Raw genomic sequence first — 16,695 nt, forward strand, 5'->3', positions numbered from 1 at the left:
CTAGAAGTTGCACAGACACTACTTTTTTTGGAGTGTTCGATGGGAATGGCAGTTTGGAGCCTATATTTAATGTGTTTTTCAGCTGCAGTGAAATGGTGGCCTGTTTAAAGTAGTAGCAAGGATGCTGTTCATAATTGAATGGATGGCCGGGTGTTGGTCTTTCTTCATCTTTATATCATTGAGTCATCTAGATTTGGGATTTAATTTATTTACTGTCACGGAGTGTCTTAATCTACGCTCCAATACATTTTCAAAGAATGGAATGGAAAATGTGAGATCTCTATAGCTGAATCTGTCAAAATGACAAGATGGTATTGATCATCTTGTTTTCATTCTGATTCAAATTTGTATTATCACACACCAATATTCGGTGGGAGCAAAATATGATGGTGATTCGTTGACTGGCTGATTCAATTCTTAACTACCCAGCAGCCTTGCTGACTCACTTACTGACTAATGAATGCATTAGAGATAGCATGATGTAGTGACTGGGTGACTGTCTGGCTGCGTAGATGATTGGCTGACCAGTTCATTAACTAGCTGCTTGGATGCTGCTTAGGCTTGTAGTTTATTTCTCATACATCTGCCATTCACTCCTCACGCATGCTCAGTCATTATTTCCTTGCTGTTATTGTTTGGGGCTGTCAATCACGGTATCAGCTGTTTAGATCAGCTGGTCTCCTTTATCCAATAGCACAACGAAACAATGACATCGTTAGCCTGTCATCTTGCTGATGTCTCTTTTAAATATGATTGTCTCTCTACCTTCAGTATGTTCATGTTGCTGTTACGCAACTCTCCACGTCCCCATCTCTGCCCAATCTTCATCAGATTCATCATCAACTCATTATTCTATCGGCCTCATCAGCCACCATCACTACCAGTGTCTGGACTCTACGGGGGGATTTAACTTGATGCTGCTGAGGGCAGACGCCCCTCGATTACAAATCCAAGCGCCAAAGACTCTGTCAAAACTTTATCATCACATATCATCCGTTAATAATAAACAATTATCTTTTCTTCATCTGACTTGTCTCTCCTAATTGAAATAAAGTTGCAACTGATTGACCGTCAGTCCAAAACTAATATCTCTTCTTCCCTCCTGCTCCCATTCCTCCTCTTCATCGTCCCTCCATCCCTGATCTTCAATTACAAACCAAGATTTTTTTTAAGAAATCAACGTTATCTCATAGAAAGACTTAACACTGCATTACGGCAACATATGATAATATATTTATGTTGTTTGGGTTAAAATAACGTAATTTTGAAAAAGTGAAATTTTTGCTTTTGGTTATATAACCCACGCGATTTAACAAAGTCAACATTGACTTTTTTTTTACAACGGACAAACACCGCTCTCCCGTTTTAGACCCATCCATCCTCTTACCCCAACCTCCTCCCTGGGGGGACTTTGATTAAAACGTATCTTTGTTGAACCTGGGAATTTGTGTGTCCAACACAACAAAGGTTGACATTCCTTTGTCATTGTTTTCTTACCACCAGCATGTAATACGCTGTTAAGAGGTTGCTGTCATTTCACGTTTTTTTTGTTAGAACCAGGCTCGAAGAAATTGTTCCAGAATTATGAATACTAGGCTAGATTTGATCAAGTCTTGGCTTTTGTTTCACCTACAGGTGTTAAGTCTGTGACTCTGTGCTTTCAGGACCGGTAGCAGTGATTAGCGGTGAGGAAGACTCCGCCAGCCCCCTTCATCATGTGAACCATGGGATTATCAGTCCCTGTACGCTGGATGCCGGGCCGGACGCCGTGGTGATTGGAATGACCAGAATCCCTGTCATAGAGAACCCACAGTACTTCAGACACGGACACAACTGTAACAAACCAGCCACCTGTAAGTACAGACATCTGGATGGACCCACACACTGTGCAGGTGTTGTAATATGTAATATGTTTGTGGCTCTTTCAGTTTTCACTCATTTCATGGCTCCTTTCTGGCAATAGCTGAGGCATTATCTTTTTGGGTTGTCCATCTGTCCAGTCCATTCTCATGAATGCGATATCTCAAGAACGAATGTTCACTTGGACTCAAAGATGGACTGGTTAGAATTTGGTGATCGAACGTGACTGACCTCACAAAACACGTTTTTGAACATAAATCAATTATTCATACGAGTTAGGGTTAGCCAGAGGATTGGACAGGCAGAGGCATAGCCACCCCGTAATTTGCCTTTTCCTTCCATTTAAGCACAGTGAAGCTAACATTGCCAACAAAGCCAACAAGTGCACTTTCACACCTGCTTGGTTCGGTTCAATCAAACGTTGTGTTGGCTGGTTGGCATTCAAACTCTGATGGTAACCAAACAACAAGACCAAAACCTTTTGAAAAGATGGGTCTCAATCCGCTTCCAACCATGAGATTCAGCCGTTGTGCAAATGCAAATTGGACCAACTGCAAAATTGAGAGTATGTATGTGACATTGATATGATTTCAGATGCCAAACTACTATTAATAATATCACGTGACCTATCTATGAAATATTGGAACTACCATTAATGCGATTTACTCTGGTAGAGAAAGTGAAAACGCGATACATTGGTAAAGTGTTGTGTTTGCGCCCGACTTTGATTTATTTCGGCAGTCAAAAGTAGTGATCCCCCATCATACGACACAAAAGATCTTGTTTTTTTCCTGTTTCTGCCAGTTCAAAATTATTTATATGTCATAACCAGTGTTAATGATGCTTCATAAGTCTACTGACTGCCATAAACACACAAAAACCAAAACCCAGTTACTTAATAGTCCAGTGTGTAGGATTTGATGCAATCTAGCGGTGAGGTTCCATATTGCAACCAACTGAAACTTCTCCCATGTGCCAAGCGGAGAAGTAGGAGAACTGCGGTGGCTATCGCAAAAACGTGCCTATCTAGGTTTGTCCGTTCTGGGCTACTGTAGAAACAGGTTGACTGCCTCCAAGAAGAGAACTGGCTCCGTATGTACATATAAACTGCTCATTCTAAAGTATTACCACACAATATTATACACTAAAGGCAACATACTTAATAACAGTATATCCCATGTCTGCCAATAAATGCTTGACACTGTACCTTTATAGAGCGAGTACCTTTCAATACCTTACCTTTCAATACCTTACCATTATCCTACCCCCTCTGATCAGTTGTTTCCCCCACCCAACTTCCGCAATCATGCCATGAGAGAAACAATTGAAGGAGAAAGGCAGTATGACATGTACAGTACAGTAAATCCAAGGATCAACACAGCAAAGTACTTGACGCATGTGACAATGCATATGCCAAGTCGACCTCATCCCAACTCTTGGTATTTTGCAAAGTGTCCTGACGTTGAAGGTTTGCAGGTGGTTAACGTCTTGAAACTGTTGGGGACAATGTTGTTACTTTTGGTTAACGTTGCGGTAGGCAGCAAGACCACTTTGTTAGGGTTAGATAAAAGCATCGGTACATTGGCTGTTTAAAATTACAATTAAAGATTACGAAGATCACAGGCCTAGAATAACAAAGACAGTCTCTGATTTGGGAATATCAGAGAATACAAAAACATGACAGGGTTGTTGGTTGTGTAGAATGCTATACCTGATTCTACATATACCTCAAATTATTGCAGGGCCCATGCTGTATGAGATGTAGTTGTAGTCTCAACTAATAATACATTTTGACTTTGTGAGCTCCTTGACATCGAATAAACCCAGGCTGCAGTAAAATGTAGCATGTCCACTGGAATAAACTGTGTTTTGGGGTTCATATGGTGCTAATGATCATGATAACAGTCAGTTGATATGAGTTGATGTTTTTTTTCCTTTGGTTCAGACCAAATGGGACAAACTACAAGTGTGAGGGACCTTAATTGCCATGGTTTCGAAAATGTGTGTGCAGAATAGAAGCTCAGGCTAGGCCAGTTGATGAAATCTAAGCTACTGCTTGTCTATTCTATACTTTAGTAACTATCAGGTGTCCCAACGATGTTTGAAGAAAGCACTGAAAACAGTTCGATGCAGTAGAGTATATTCTTCAGGCAAAGAAACAACTCGTAAGCTGGGCGGTGTAGACCAACCAAACATTCTGCTCCTTCGTCCTGAGCCAATGTTTCTCCTTTCTTTTTAAACTCTTCGTCTGTTGCTTTAGAAACAATAGTGTCATCTTATATGGTCCCTTCCTGGTTTCATTTTTCTAATGGTATCATAACAAAATACCCAGAGCAGGCGGCTTGGCATATCCTCAAGTTCCACTGCCAGCCACTGCCAAGTTTCATGATGTCATGACATTCCTTTAACTCCAGGTTACAGAAAAAGTTGGTGAAGATCAAGTAAAGATGACAACACAACTAGCAACAGGCCGTTAAGTTGACATTTGCATAGTGAGGTTGCTAGTCAAAAGTGTGTGAATCAGGCAGGTGGATGTGGGGATGTTTTTACCATCAGTCATGTTGATGGGTAAAACCCCATTCCAATTTTTACTGAGTGAAGTTTTCACTTAAACTAGCCAAAAAGCCTTTTGCTGTCCCCAACTCTCCACTTAAGCCCAGGTTTTGTTACCTAAAAACATCAGCTAAACTTTTATTTGATAAACTGATCAGCATAAATGTCAACTTTCTACATCCATAATCACACTATAGGTGACTCACAGTTGGGACAGTTTGAGACTTGTGTGGACAGTCCTGATTGAATCATCACTCCGAAAACTGAATAAATTGTGTGGGAAAATATCTGGTTCACAAAGGGACATAAAACCTGAAAGAGGGAAATCAATTATGACTTCCAAGGTGCATTTCAGCAAGAAACATCCAATCACAGAGCTTTAAATCCAGTTTTGTTCTACGTTAAAGGCAAGCAGTGGCAAAACATGTGTCCTTGTATGAATTTGATGAACATTCTGCAGCTTAAATTAAAATTCTCAGCCACTGCGATGTCGTGCAAAATTCCAGAACAAAACATTCTCAAAAACAAAGCTGAAATAACTCAAACTGATTATTACAGAAACCAATTGTTATAATAGCCAGGAGCCAACTGTGAAGCCTGTGGCTTTCAAGTGGCTTCTATCCCCCCAACTGTCACCTCACCTTAACTCCATGAGCTATTAATTTACTGTGAAAAGTAAACCACTGACTTAATAAAACGGGGGGGGGGTCCGCACCATCAGCACTTGTTGATGTGACAGTGATCAACAATGCCTCTGAACCCCTGAAGTGTCCGAGTAAGACCAATAGCTGTCTTTCCATCCAATTGTCATGCAAAGAGGCTTTCTTACAGTCCTGTCTCTACCTGTTAGTCAGTATTCATAACACGTGGTTGATTGCAGTCTAATATTACTAATACTTCTTGGAATCAGCTATTTCTTTTTGAGCTCTTTGTGAGAGCAAATAACATAACTATACACATCAGAAGCATTAAAGTGCTGCATAAACTTCTGTCAAACACCGGAATTGGATTTCCCCCTGTAAGCCCTGAAAAGTCTTTATGACTTCCTGTTTACTCGTCTTGGTTTGTTTGTAAAAGCCAGTGTAAGCAGAGACCTGGACCAGAACTAAAATGTGTAATTTATTACTTTAGTCAGAACCCAACTACAGGTGGGAAAGCACCCAAAGAGACCAATTGAAGGGCCAGTGTGTAGGATCTGGCGGCATCTAGCGGCGAAGTTGCAGATTACAACCAACTGGGAACTTCCTGTTTGTTCTGGGCTATTGTAGAAACACAATGGCCAGCTTCGTGTAAAAGACCCGCTCCATATATAGATAGAAACAACGCCGCTCTACGCTAACGAAAATTATTTTCATGTGATTATACAGTAAAGAAAACATACTGATTAATATTCTATTACATTTCTGCCAATAGATCCCCCTAAATGCTGCACAATGTAATAATTGAGGTTGTTGCTGAGATTTGGTAAGTTATGACAATACTAAAATGAAGTCGGGTCAAAAAAACTTGAGTCTCGGATGGAAACAAACCATTCCCCATTATCAACTGTCTGTTGCAATGAGGGACTTTTACCGACATTTCTGGTGTGCTCACATTCAATTTGTCTTACATGATGTGGATAAACGCTCGGGCTTGTTTACAACCTGTCTGATCGTCTGACTGGTCTCCGCTCCACCAGCCTCCGTCTGACAATGACTTTTCTCATCGAGGCTTTTCTTATATCTGCTAAAAGGGCCTTTACAGCAGAAATTGTAAAAAAAAAAAGCGCCTTGTCATTGTAAATAATTCTTTTTTTTTTTACATTCAACAACATATTTTCTCATGAGTCTTAGCCACGGTGGTTCTGTAAAAGCCTCATGGGAACTGAGGTTAGCTACCTGCTCCTTCTCTCTCTCTTTCTCTCTGTTATTCCAGTAGTCTCTCCACTCTCTGTGTCTCTATTGAACACAGAAAGCATTCTGCCACAGCGGTGGAGCAAATCGCTTTTTGCCTTTACAGCCACATAAATCTAAAGCGAATCCCCTGGGAGACAACACACTCACACACACACCAAAACACCACTGATGTTGTTGCCAATGGCGAATCTGATCCATCATAAGAGTCACCTTGTGTGATTATCACCAGCTGTATATTTCCTCTGGAGATATGTGTGTGTGTGTGTCTTAACTGTGTTTCTTCCACCCATGTGTCTGTGATCATAAACCCATCATCATCTTCAAAAACTCACTACTTCACACACACACACAAAGAATATACTTTATGCATTATCACTATTCAATGACCACATTTTTCAAAATCCATGAAATGTTTTCTCACTCAAACTCAACCACCAACCAAACCTCTGTGTATTTACACTCCATTCTACACATTTCATAGCATTGTAAAAACGGTTCAATTTACATTTATAGCCTAACCTAAAGAAATGGCTGTTAATTAGACTTAAAGACTTAACCTCCGACCCCGTGGTTACTTGGCTCTAAATTGATACTAACAAAGGTAAAGTCACACAAGTGACCTTGTGGCACAGTTTCACCATGCTAATTATTTAGCTATCATGCTAGCTGAAGTGCTGAAATGACAAAAAAGCATCTTGGTTATGATGGAGCCTTCAGTTCCAATGAAGTGTATTTATTATGCAAAAAAGCATTGCATCAAAATATACACTCCATAACATTTTGGAGGTGAAACAATTGTGTAACTAAAGGGTGTGATCCAGCGATGGTATATTTCCTTTGTTAAATAAAGTCAACACACTCACTCCTCACTATAATAACTGTCTGTCTTCATGCTGCCGTACCAAGTTTTTAAATCATCTGCATCCTAATTTGCTTTTCCACAGGAGCCTCTAATCTTGTTTAGTAATGCCAACAAATGCTGGTTGCTACTCCATCAAGGTGTCAGAGCTGCCACGGAGCCCACACTGTCCCAAACTGCACTCTTTGAAGAAATATCAGATTTTTGAAAAAGGAAAAATTGATTTCAGAGAGAAGCTGACAGAAAAGTTTACAATATGTGTTTGAAGACTATATTCATGATGTCAAACTGATTCAGCTGTAAAAAAAAGTTACAAAAAAGATAACGATAGAAGCTAAAGCCCACATATCTCAGTGTAAAAGTGAACCACCACATCCCTTGGCGATTGAGACGACAGAAGACGATGTTATTGTGTTCCTTTAAAGCTGAGTAGGTCTTTATTCAGTGTTACTGAAAATCAAAAGCAGCAAGTATACAGTTAGTATACCTTCAGTGGGTAGACGTGCTATGATGTGCTAACATGCTCTGCTAATGTTAGCTCCACAGGTTTTTATGTAAAAACGCAATGTTCTTGAAACTTATATCTTCTTTCAACCTCTCCTGGTAACCAGAGTCACTGTAACACAACGTTTAACTATGACTCACTCCAAATCAGCCTGAACATATAGACAATCTAAAAACCATTGCATGAGTCTGTTGAGCTAGCCGGTGCTATGCTATGATTGGCCAGTCTGCGTTCAAGGGGAGGGACTTAGCGAAAAGCCAATTCAGCAAAGTTTAATATTTACGTCACAGTAGTATTAGTCCTATACTATACTATAAAGCTGTGCTATTACGCATTACCTTGAAGTGAACGTTTCTTCTTTTATCATGTGATTGAGATGATTCCCATTCATTCGCAATGTGCTTATAATGCATTAAAGACACCACTTCAAGTACAGATTGTGTTGTTGAATTGATTGAGAGGTCCTTTGCTGATGCAGTTTGTTACACTGCCCTTCTCCCTCCTCGAAGCCTCTATAGCAGCTATATGTATGCTGCTGGATGATGCGAGTCCCAGAGCTCATTACAGCTTCGCTAATTGCAACCCAGTGGCGGAACGGTCAAGTCATTCAGCGAACCCTCGTTGCGTGCGTGCGGGTGTTTTTGGTGAGTGTATAGTCAAAGATGTGTGTTCTTTTGCGTGTGTTTGGTGCTTGCACGTCTTTTTTTTCTGTATTTTGTGCGTGTGTGTCCCCACTGTGCTGAAGCCTTTCAGCCATGCACACAGCACTGCCAGCTAGAAAGCACTGCGAGCTCAAGCCGGGGAAGACTTTGACAGTGTGTTAAAAGTTAGAGGTCACAGCGCTGAATATTTAAGCAAGAGCTGCTAGCAGATTCAGGCTCAGTTTAATGCAGTCTTTGATGAGCACCATACCGCATCCTGGGAGTGAGACTCCCTCACCAGTCCTCCAGTCTGTCTCACAGGATTGAAGGCCTTCATAAACTAAATTGTTGCACATTTCAAAATAAATACGCCCTCACGTTGTGTCAATTGTGTTTAAATACCGACTTTTCATCTAAAGTTTGCGGAACAGGTTCGTCGTCGTTTTTTGACCACTTAGAGCCAACGCAAATGCCAACATCATAATCCAAAATGGCAACTGATGAGCTGAATCACTTTGTCCATTCATCTCCCAGCACAAAGCACTTTATGACAAATGAATACAGAGATGCAGCATTTAAAGATAGATTGTGACAGGTCTCTTTTTTTGGTCCCAAAGGAGGGATTGGTGGTTTGATCCCCGGCTCCGCTAATCCATGTCAGCGGGCAAGATTCTTAACCGCAGATTGCTCCCGTAGGCTGTGCCTGCAGTGTATGAATGGTTAGAAAGTCCTGATGGGCAGGTGGCCCTTTGCATGGTAGCCCCTGCCATCAGTGTATGAACGGGTGTGAATTTTCCAATTCCAATTTACCAAAACAAAGGATGTACGAAAGACCAGACAGTAGTGATTGTGCTCTAGGCAGAGAAAAGATAGCTTTTCACTAAAGTCATTCATTCGTTAGCCCCATTTGGGACTAGCACTATGATTGCACCCACTTAATTCATTTGATTTTGTCTACTATTGTGACATTTTACAATCAATAGAGTAATAAATCGCAACAGACTCAGTGTGCAAGGTTTATGTGTGTTATCAAATGACAAATTACATTACGTGCTAAAGCCTTATCACAGGATATCCATCCAGCCATTATCTGTAACCGCTCATCCTATTCAGGGTCGTGAAGGCAGGGTACACACGGGACTGGTCTGCAAGCTATCACAGGGCTGTATAAATAGAGACAGACAAACATTCACATCACATCACACCACACTGTCGCCCTGAACACAGGTATACAGATTGTAATTTGCTGTTTTGATTGGGTATTGTGTCCCTTTAATAACAAGGCTAAAGGGTTATGCCATTAAATTAGTCATTCATGATCTTCAGAGGATACATCCTAATGATTTTTTTCTTATCTCAAGCACCACCCCACGACAATTTGTTTTTTTGCACAGTCTAATATCACGAAACATAAAGGTGCCTCAGAGGGCTGTACAACATACGACATCCTCTGTCCTTGGACCTCGCATCCGATAAGGAAAAACTCCCCCCAAAAAACACCTTGATGCCATGGTCCTTCCATAAACACTTCTCTCAGACCAAATGTTGCAGTTTGAGCCCCACCATTGTGAAGGTTCTAGTACACTACATGGCTAGAAGTGATCATCATATGCCATGTGCCATGTCCACAGGATCAATGCTGACCTCTGCATGGACGTCCGCGAGCAGCCCGAATTGTAATTTCAGGCCAACTGCTCATGTCTACTATAAACAGAACTGGGCATTTCTTTGCAGTCCACCCCACTGTCTGTGTCCGTTTGGATTACATCTAGCCCTAAAAGGGTTACCGCAGTATTTTTTTACCTAGAGAACGTTGCAGATGGTGGCCTCGAAATGGTGCAACTCCTCACCGTCAATGTACAACAATGTATTTAGTGGATGTACATTGATTATGAGGAGTTGCCCGAAGCGATTACACTGCAGCCCATTCAGCGGCTGCAGCGTTCTCCCTCGATACTCGACCGCTTTCAAAAATTGTTGCCCCCATTAGTCACTTAGACATGTGGAAAAATCCAGGTTACACTTTTCGTCTTCACTTTTTGTCTACACTGTCTTTACTGCCTCGACATGACAATGCACCCATGCACAAAGTTTGGGTTGCCAGGAGCATTTTTTTTTTTTTCACGACAATCAAAGAAATGTTGATTTAAGAGTTTTCATCCCTGTAAATTGACCAACAAAAAACATGTACAGCTGAACCTTTATCTAACTATTTCTATAGCATTTTTTTTCTCTGGAAGACATTCATGGGTGTAGTTGGCGAGCGATTTCTTACTCCCACCTACAAAACTCTATTTAGTTGTACAAATCTGCATCATTGAGCTCCACAACAAACACATTTGAATCACTGAACAAATCAGAGATGATGGGAGTTATTCAGACATGTGGTCGAAAAAGACTTCCTAGAAATGCCCATGGTTTAGGAATGACGTGTTCAACAATCACACATGAGTGCATGGTTTGGGCATCCACATCCGTTTCGCCATGTAAATTATATTATATGTTATATATATATTTTTATGATATTTTTGTGGGAAACTGAATATTTGGTCGTAAGACATGCACTAAAATAATGCCGAGGATAAATATTACACCATTAGGCATTCACGGTCACACTTTTTTATCAGCAATTATTCATATGGAGTTCTGAGGGCTGTGAAGCCTGAATGCCAGGGGTGACAGCACCTCCCAGGGCAATTACTCCATTACATAAGCCAAGTTGTTAAGCACAGTAATTAACCCTCTCCCCTGTCCTTTTCCTCGTCCTCCATCCATCCTAGGATATTATGTATTCCGTTGTGTGTGTGTGTATGTGCCCATCTTGTGTCTTGTCCATGGCTAATCTCGCATACTGCCATCAGCCTAATATTTTTGCCCATTTATGATTGTATTTGCAACTCTTGTGGTTGCAAGGATTGACACTTTTTAAAAATATATTTTATTGACCGTTTTATTGCATTATTGATTGCTGACTCCTCACTTGTCTTAATTGGCCGGTATAGGCCAAAGTCAGGACAATTGCTCGTATGTATGTGTACATAACTATCACTTAGCAATTGACAAACTGAACCGAGGGCTGACAACAACGACAATCAAGCTTGTCTTCTAATTGTCTGCATACCCGACGGGGGCCGACAGCTAACTAGGAGAGCCTATTAGCTGTCAGACCCCGTTGGGTGTGCAGAGTCCTCCGGTGTGTTTGGCTAACAGGACTAACAGAGCTTACAGCTAACAGAACTGAACACACGCTTTCTGTTCAGCTTCACGGAGCTACATAGATCTGTTCTACCCCATCTCCTAAAAATGAAATTACGTTTAAAGGGTAATGCATTTCGTCACGGTTTGCGTTTTGACAATTCACAAACAAATTTCAAATAAATCCGCGGAAGTCCGCTTAAGTAAGAGGTTGGTGGATGGGTCAAAAAACGAAAGACTTTCAACCAGAAGACGGCTGTTGGTGTCCTGTGTGAACCAAGACATAACCAAATAGCAGTTTTGTTGCCAAACCTTAACCAATTACTTTTGTTGCGTTTTTGTTCGTCTCAATTCCATAGTCATTTTAAGCCAACGTTAACCACGTGTTTCAATGTAATTGAGAACACAGTTTAGTTGTATGGAAATGTAATTTTGTAGGATACACGGTTGATATATTACGTGAAACACATCTCATATGCTTGCATTCTAGACAGGGGCAGTCGTGGGTAGTATTCATTCAATCAAACATTACAGCAAGCATCATCACAGACACACCTGGCAGATATCTGCACTCTACTGAGTGCACTTTTCTAGTTTGAAATGTTTACATGCTCAGGGATCTTACTCCAAATGCATCAAGGACTAGCTGGTTCATATCTTTACAAAAAGAAGACAAATGCCCCAAATGAGCTTTCCCTCAAGGCCCCAGACTCATAAAACATGATCCTGCTGTTGTCCTGCAGGGACCTGAGCTAAATACAGTTTGTTGTTCATCTTGAGACCCGCACTAATTAATTCATATTTTTGATGTTATCATATTGGGGCGTATCAGAAATATGTGTCACCCAAAGCACAGTCCTAACCTCATTAAGAAATATTAACAGTGTTTTGGATTAGTTTGGGCCTCTCAGGACTACTGGAGGCTTGTTTTCTGATTTCACTCAGCAGCAAAAACATAAAAAGTAGAATTTCGAACAATTCTGACTCCGACAACTCATCCAAACTAAAATGCATTTGTCTGGGTAGAACCTTATCAATTATAATACACCGTGCTGAATTCTTCTATAGGATAGTGCAGAATGATTATATCCGTCATGTCCTTCCCATGCTGGACTAGAACTGAAATGTGACATGGGTATAAGTTAGACAATGCCAGTCCTGTAGCCCAGACACTTTGGTTACTCTGGAGGTCACCGTAAGGCAAAATTTGGGTGGCTGTGGCTCAGAGGTGGAGCGGCTCGTCATCCAATCAGTAGATCAAGGTTTGATCCCCGGCTCTTCCAGTCCATATCAATGTGTCCTTGGGGCAAATTGCTCTCGAAGGCTGTGCCTACAGTGTATGAATATTGGAGTGAGTAGATAAGTTTGTCCTGACGGGCAGGGGGCACCTTACATGATTGCCCCTGCCATCGGTGTATGAATGGGGTGTGAATGGGTGATGGGCACTTTGACTGGTCGGGAAGACTAGAAAAGCAAGTTCAAGGCCATTTATCCTTATTTCTGACTTCAAAATTAAATTCTTCAGTCTTTTCACCAGATTAATTTAGAAATGATTACCATTTCTCTTCTTTCTAGTATTTGATAAACATCGTTATTGTAACAAGTCATGTTGATTTTTTTCACACAGCCCAATATCACAAATCACAAATCCCAAAAATGATAGTGGATTACGTTTGCTTCGGACATATCCAAATGTTGGAGGTCGGGTTGCTGGATATGTTAAAAATTAAAAGGGTTTATACCAGGAGAATGTCCCGTGTGAACCGAGACATAATCAAGTCCTATATTTGTATGTTTGTTGCCTAAACAGAACCAATTACTTATGCATGCTGCGTTTTGTTTTCTTTAAATGTCTTAGTCATGTTCAACCAAACTATGATGTTTTTTTACTAAACCTAACCAAGTAGTTTTGTTGCCCTAACCTAAATTAATATGAGTGAAAATACTTGTCTTTTCTCCAGATCATTGATTCAGTTAGAAATGATTACCATTTCTCTTCTTTCTTGAATTTGATAAACATCATTATTACTACAAGTTAAGTCGATTTTATTCACACAGCCCAATACCACAGATCACAAAATTTGCCTCAAGGGCATTTGTTACATGCTGAGGTGCTACTGTTGATTCAGGACAAACATGGGAGTGTTGGGTCTTGGGGAGTATATGCGAAATGCAGCATACCTCTTTAGTTTGAATGTTCACAATACACATTGAACCACTTCCCTGTGCTCACACCGAACAGCCCACACCATGCCCTGGAAAACAACAACAAAGACTTTGGTGAAACAGTAACAGAAGCCATTCGATCAGACATGAAGGTCAGATTTACTCCAACAAGCTCCACAATGACACCTGTCACCTGACAGCGAGGCTGTCAGCCAGAGAATGGAACTCTTTTTTTTCAAAACACTTTTGAAAAGGCTTTTCAAGGAGGCTACAATGCCACAATTACTCAGAAAGCATCGTTGGAGACATGTTCTTTTGTCTCCCTGAAGCTGTCAAGTGCGTTTGTGCGGAAGTCGCTCCGTGGTACTTCTGCAGCTCTGTCTGCGGAAGACGGACTTAATAGATGGTGGTCATCCATGGACCTGAACAGAGGTGACAGTAGAGACGGTCATGACAGAAACAACCCCAAACCAGCAGACTGTTGGGTTAATCCAGTGACGAGGATTTAGAAACCTCTAGTGGCCCATCTACCTCACTGTCCCCATCCCAAGACCAATTTTGTATTTTTATCCTTAAAGGGGATAAATACATAATTCAGAGAATTTTTATTGGATTTAATCCAATAATGAAACAATTGAAATGTAAACGTGTCATACAGCCCCCGGTTCATGGCACAAACGGATCGTCATTTTTAATGAATTTGTTGTATTCTTGCTCCGCTGTTAGTTGTCGGCTGTCTTCCTTCTTGCTCATTGCTTTATTAGCATACGAGTCCCTTTTGCTAAAGTAAGAGTAGAATCAGAGAAAACAATATCAACAGTGGATTGTTTTTTCTGAATTTAAACAGAAAATCATCTGATTATTCAGTTTTGCTCAACACTAATTAATATCAGCTCATGTATGCATGGCCACTTACTTATATATACCCTTTCACATTAAGCCAGAAAGGGTTAAACACAGATATATTTTATTTTTGTAGTATGCATTTGTAATCGCAAACAAAAGATTTTGTGTAGAGGTCAGTCGCTGACAAATCGGTTGGGGTTGTCTATAAATGTTAAGAATTGAAAGAGTATGGAAATTGCTGCTTTTTGCCAGGGGGCAACCTCCAGTTCTGAAAAGTAAAGTCAATCCTAAAGTGCTTGGGTTGCAAAAAGATATCACACTGTATAGAAGTCTATGAGAAAATGACTCTACTTCTCTCTTGATTTATTACCTCAGTAAACATTGTAAACATGAGTTTATGGTCTCAATCTCTAGTTTCAAGTCTTCTTCAATACAGCATGATGTTCATTTAGTACATTATGGTCCATTTAGAGTCAAACTGACCATAAAGCAGGGGATGCTTTAGGGCGGGGCTACACATGTCTCTACCAGAGAGTTGTCCAGTCTGGGAGTTGTCCGTGTTTATTAAAACTCTTACCCTTTCACAGAGTGTTTTCAATTCATGAAAGTTATTTGTAACATTTTGGTTGCTTAAAAATGTCTTATTTAGCCTTTTTTTTTTTAAGTTGCTGTGTGGTAGCATTTAAAAAAAGAATAATTGTAATGGATGTCAACTCAGTCCCTTTGTCTCTGTCCCTCTCAGATGTTCAGCATATTAAACGGAGGGACATTATTTTGAAGAGGGAGCTTGGAGAAGGAGCCTTCGGCAAGGTCTTCCTGGCTGAATGTTACAACCTGTGCCCCACCAAGGACAAGATGCTGGTAGCTGTGAAGGTAAGAGATAGAATCAGAGTGTGTGTTTGTGTGTAAAGGCATCTAGCTGATGGAACAAGTGCGTTCCAGCAGGCAGCAACAGTCAGCTGCATCTCAAGGAGAGATACCGACAAGCTGACACACACATGAACGCACAGCAGCTGTGTGTTCTCTGTGAAGTTAAAGGCTCCACAATTACAGACTGATTGTGCACGTTGGTTTACTGGTTCCGTGAGGTCAATCAGCCCTGTAATGGTTTTAAGTGTTGACTTGATGATGCATCTTCGTTTGGAAAGGAAATTCATTCAAAGAACACTGTCTTCAACCCACAGCACAAATGAGCCAGTTCTATTTGCAAAACAGCCACGGACACAACATCTATTTTAGGTTCACCTGCAAGTACAAATAACCCCACCCCCACAAAAAAGAAGAAAAAAAACTAGAGCAGCAGGCCTGCTCAGTCAGTAGTTAAACACCTGCGTCGAACTGCTCTACGAGCTGGGCATTAGTTTGGAAACGATGATGGTTTTGTGAGAACGTTGGGTTAAAGCCTCTCTTCCGAGACATTTGAAGAGTTTAAAATTCTACAGAAAGTCACATGGTTTGACCTTTATAGAACAATAAACTCTAATATAGAGCCACTCAGCTGGGTAATGTGATTAGTACAATTGTGAAAACTCTTGATCTCATCCGATCGAGAGTGCCTTATCAGCGTGAGTTTGGGACCTTCCTGTTGGACATCGATGCACAGTACGGGGGACCTTATCTACCAATCAGATGTGCGCCTGCGTAGTCACGGGGCAGTTCTGGAGAAGTTCTATTTGGGATCTGTAATAAAAATAAAGAAACTAACTTGTTCACAGTTTCTCCATCATTATATGCATACAGTGTCTTTTCTTTTTAGATTTACTTGGTTAGCTTTAGGCAACAAAAGTACTTGGTTAGGCTCAGGAAAAGATCGAGGTTGTACGTTTGTTACGTACAACATCTCCGGCCCATGAACTTTACGCTACATTTTCATCTTGTGTTTATTACTGGATCGCATATGGCATATGACAGAGATACACTCAACAATGAATTAAAGTCAATTTAGTTTTGTATAGCCCAAAATCACAAATTTGCCTCAGAGGGCTTTACAATATGTACACATTTGACATCCTCTTGTCCCGGGACCCTCACATCGGAACAGGAACAACTCCCCCAAAAAAACACTTTAACGGGGAGAAAAGAGGAAGAAACCTGTGGGAGAGCAACAGAGGAGGGATCCCTCTCCCAGGATGGACAGAAGTGCAATAGATGTCATGTGTAGAACAGGATAACTGA

General features: G+C 40.8%; 1 protein-coding gene across 1 annotated transcript in view; it reads left to right on the top strand.

Annotated features, from left to right (window-relative positions):
• LOC142972024 (NT-3 growth factor receptor-like) overlaps positions 1–16,695 on the top strand; it is a 217,994-nt gene that overhangs the window by 171,260 nt on the left and 30,039 nt on the right. The window contains exons 13-14 of the mRNA XM_076112799.1: positions 1,665–1,853; positions 15,263–15,393. Coding sequence (XP_075968914.1) covers positions 1,665–1,853; positions 15,263–15,393 — 320 coding nt within the window. The remainder of the gene's footprint in view (positions 1–1,664; positions 1,854–15,262; positions 15,394–16,695) is intronic.

This window comes from Anarhichas minor, unplaced genomic scaffold (assembly GCF_050575085.1).
Source record: "Anarhichas minor isolate MPS153535 unplaced genomic scaffold, ASM5057508v1 ptg000005l, whole genome shotgun sequence".
Classification (NCBI taxonomy): domain Eukaryota; kingdom Metazoa; phylum Chordata; class Actinopteri; order Perciformes; family Anarhichadidae; genus Anarhichas; species Anarhichas minor.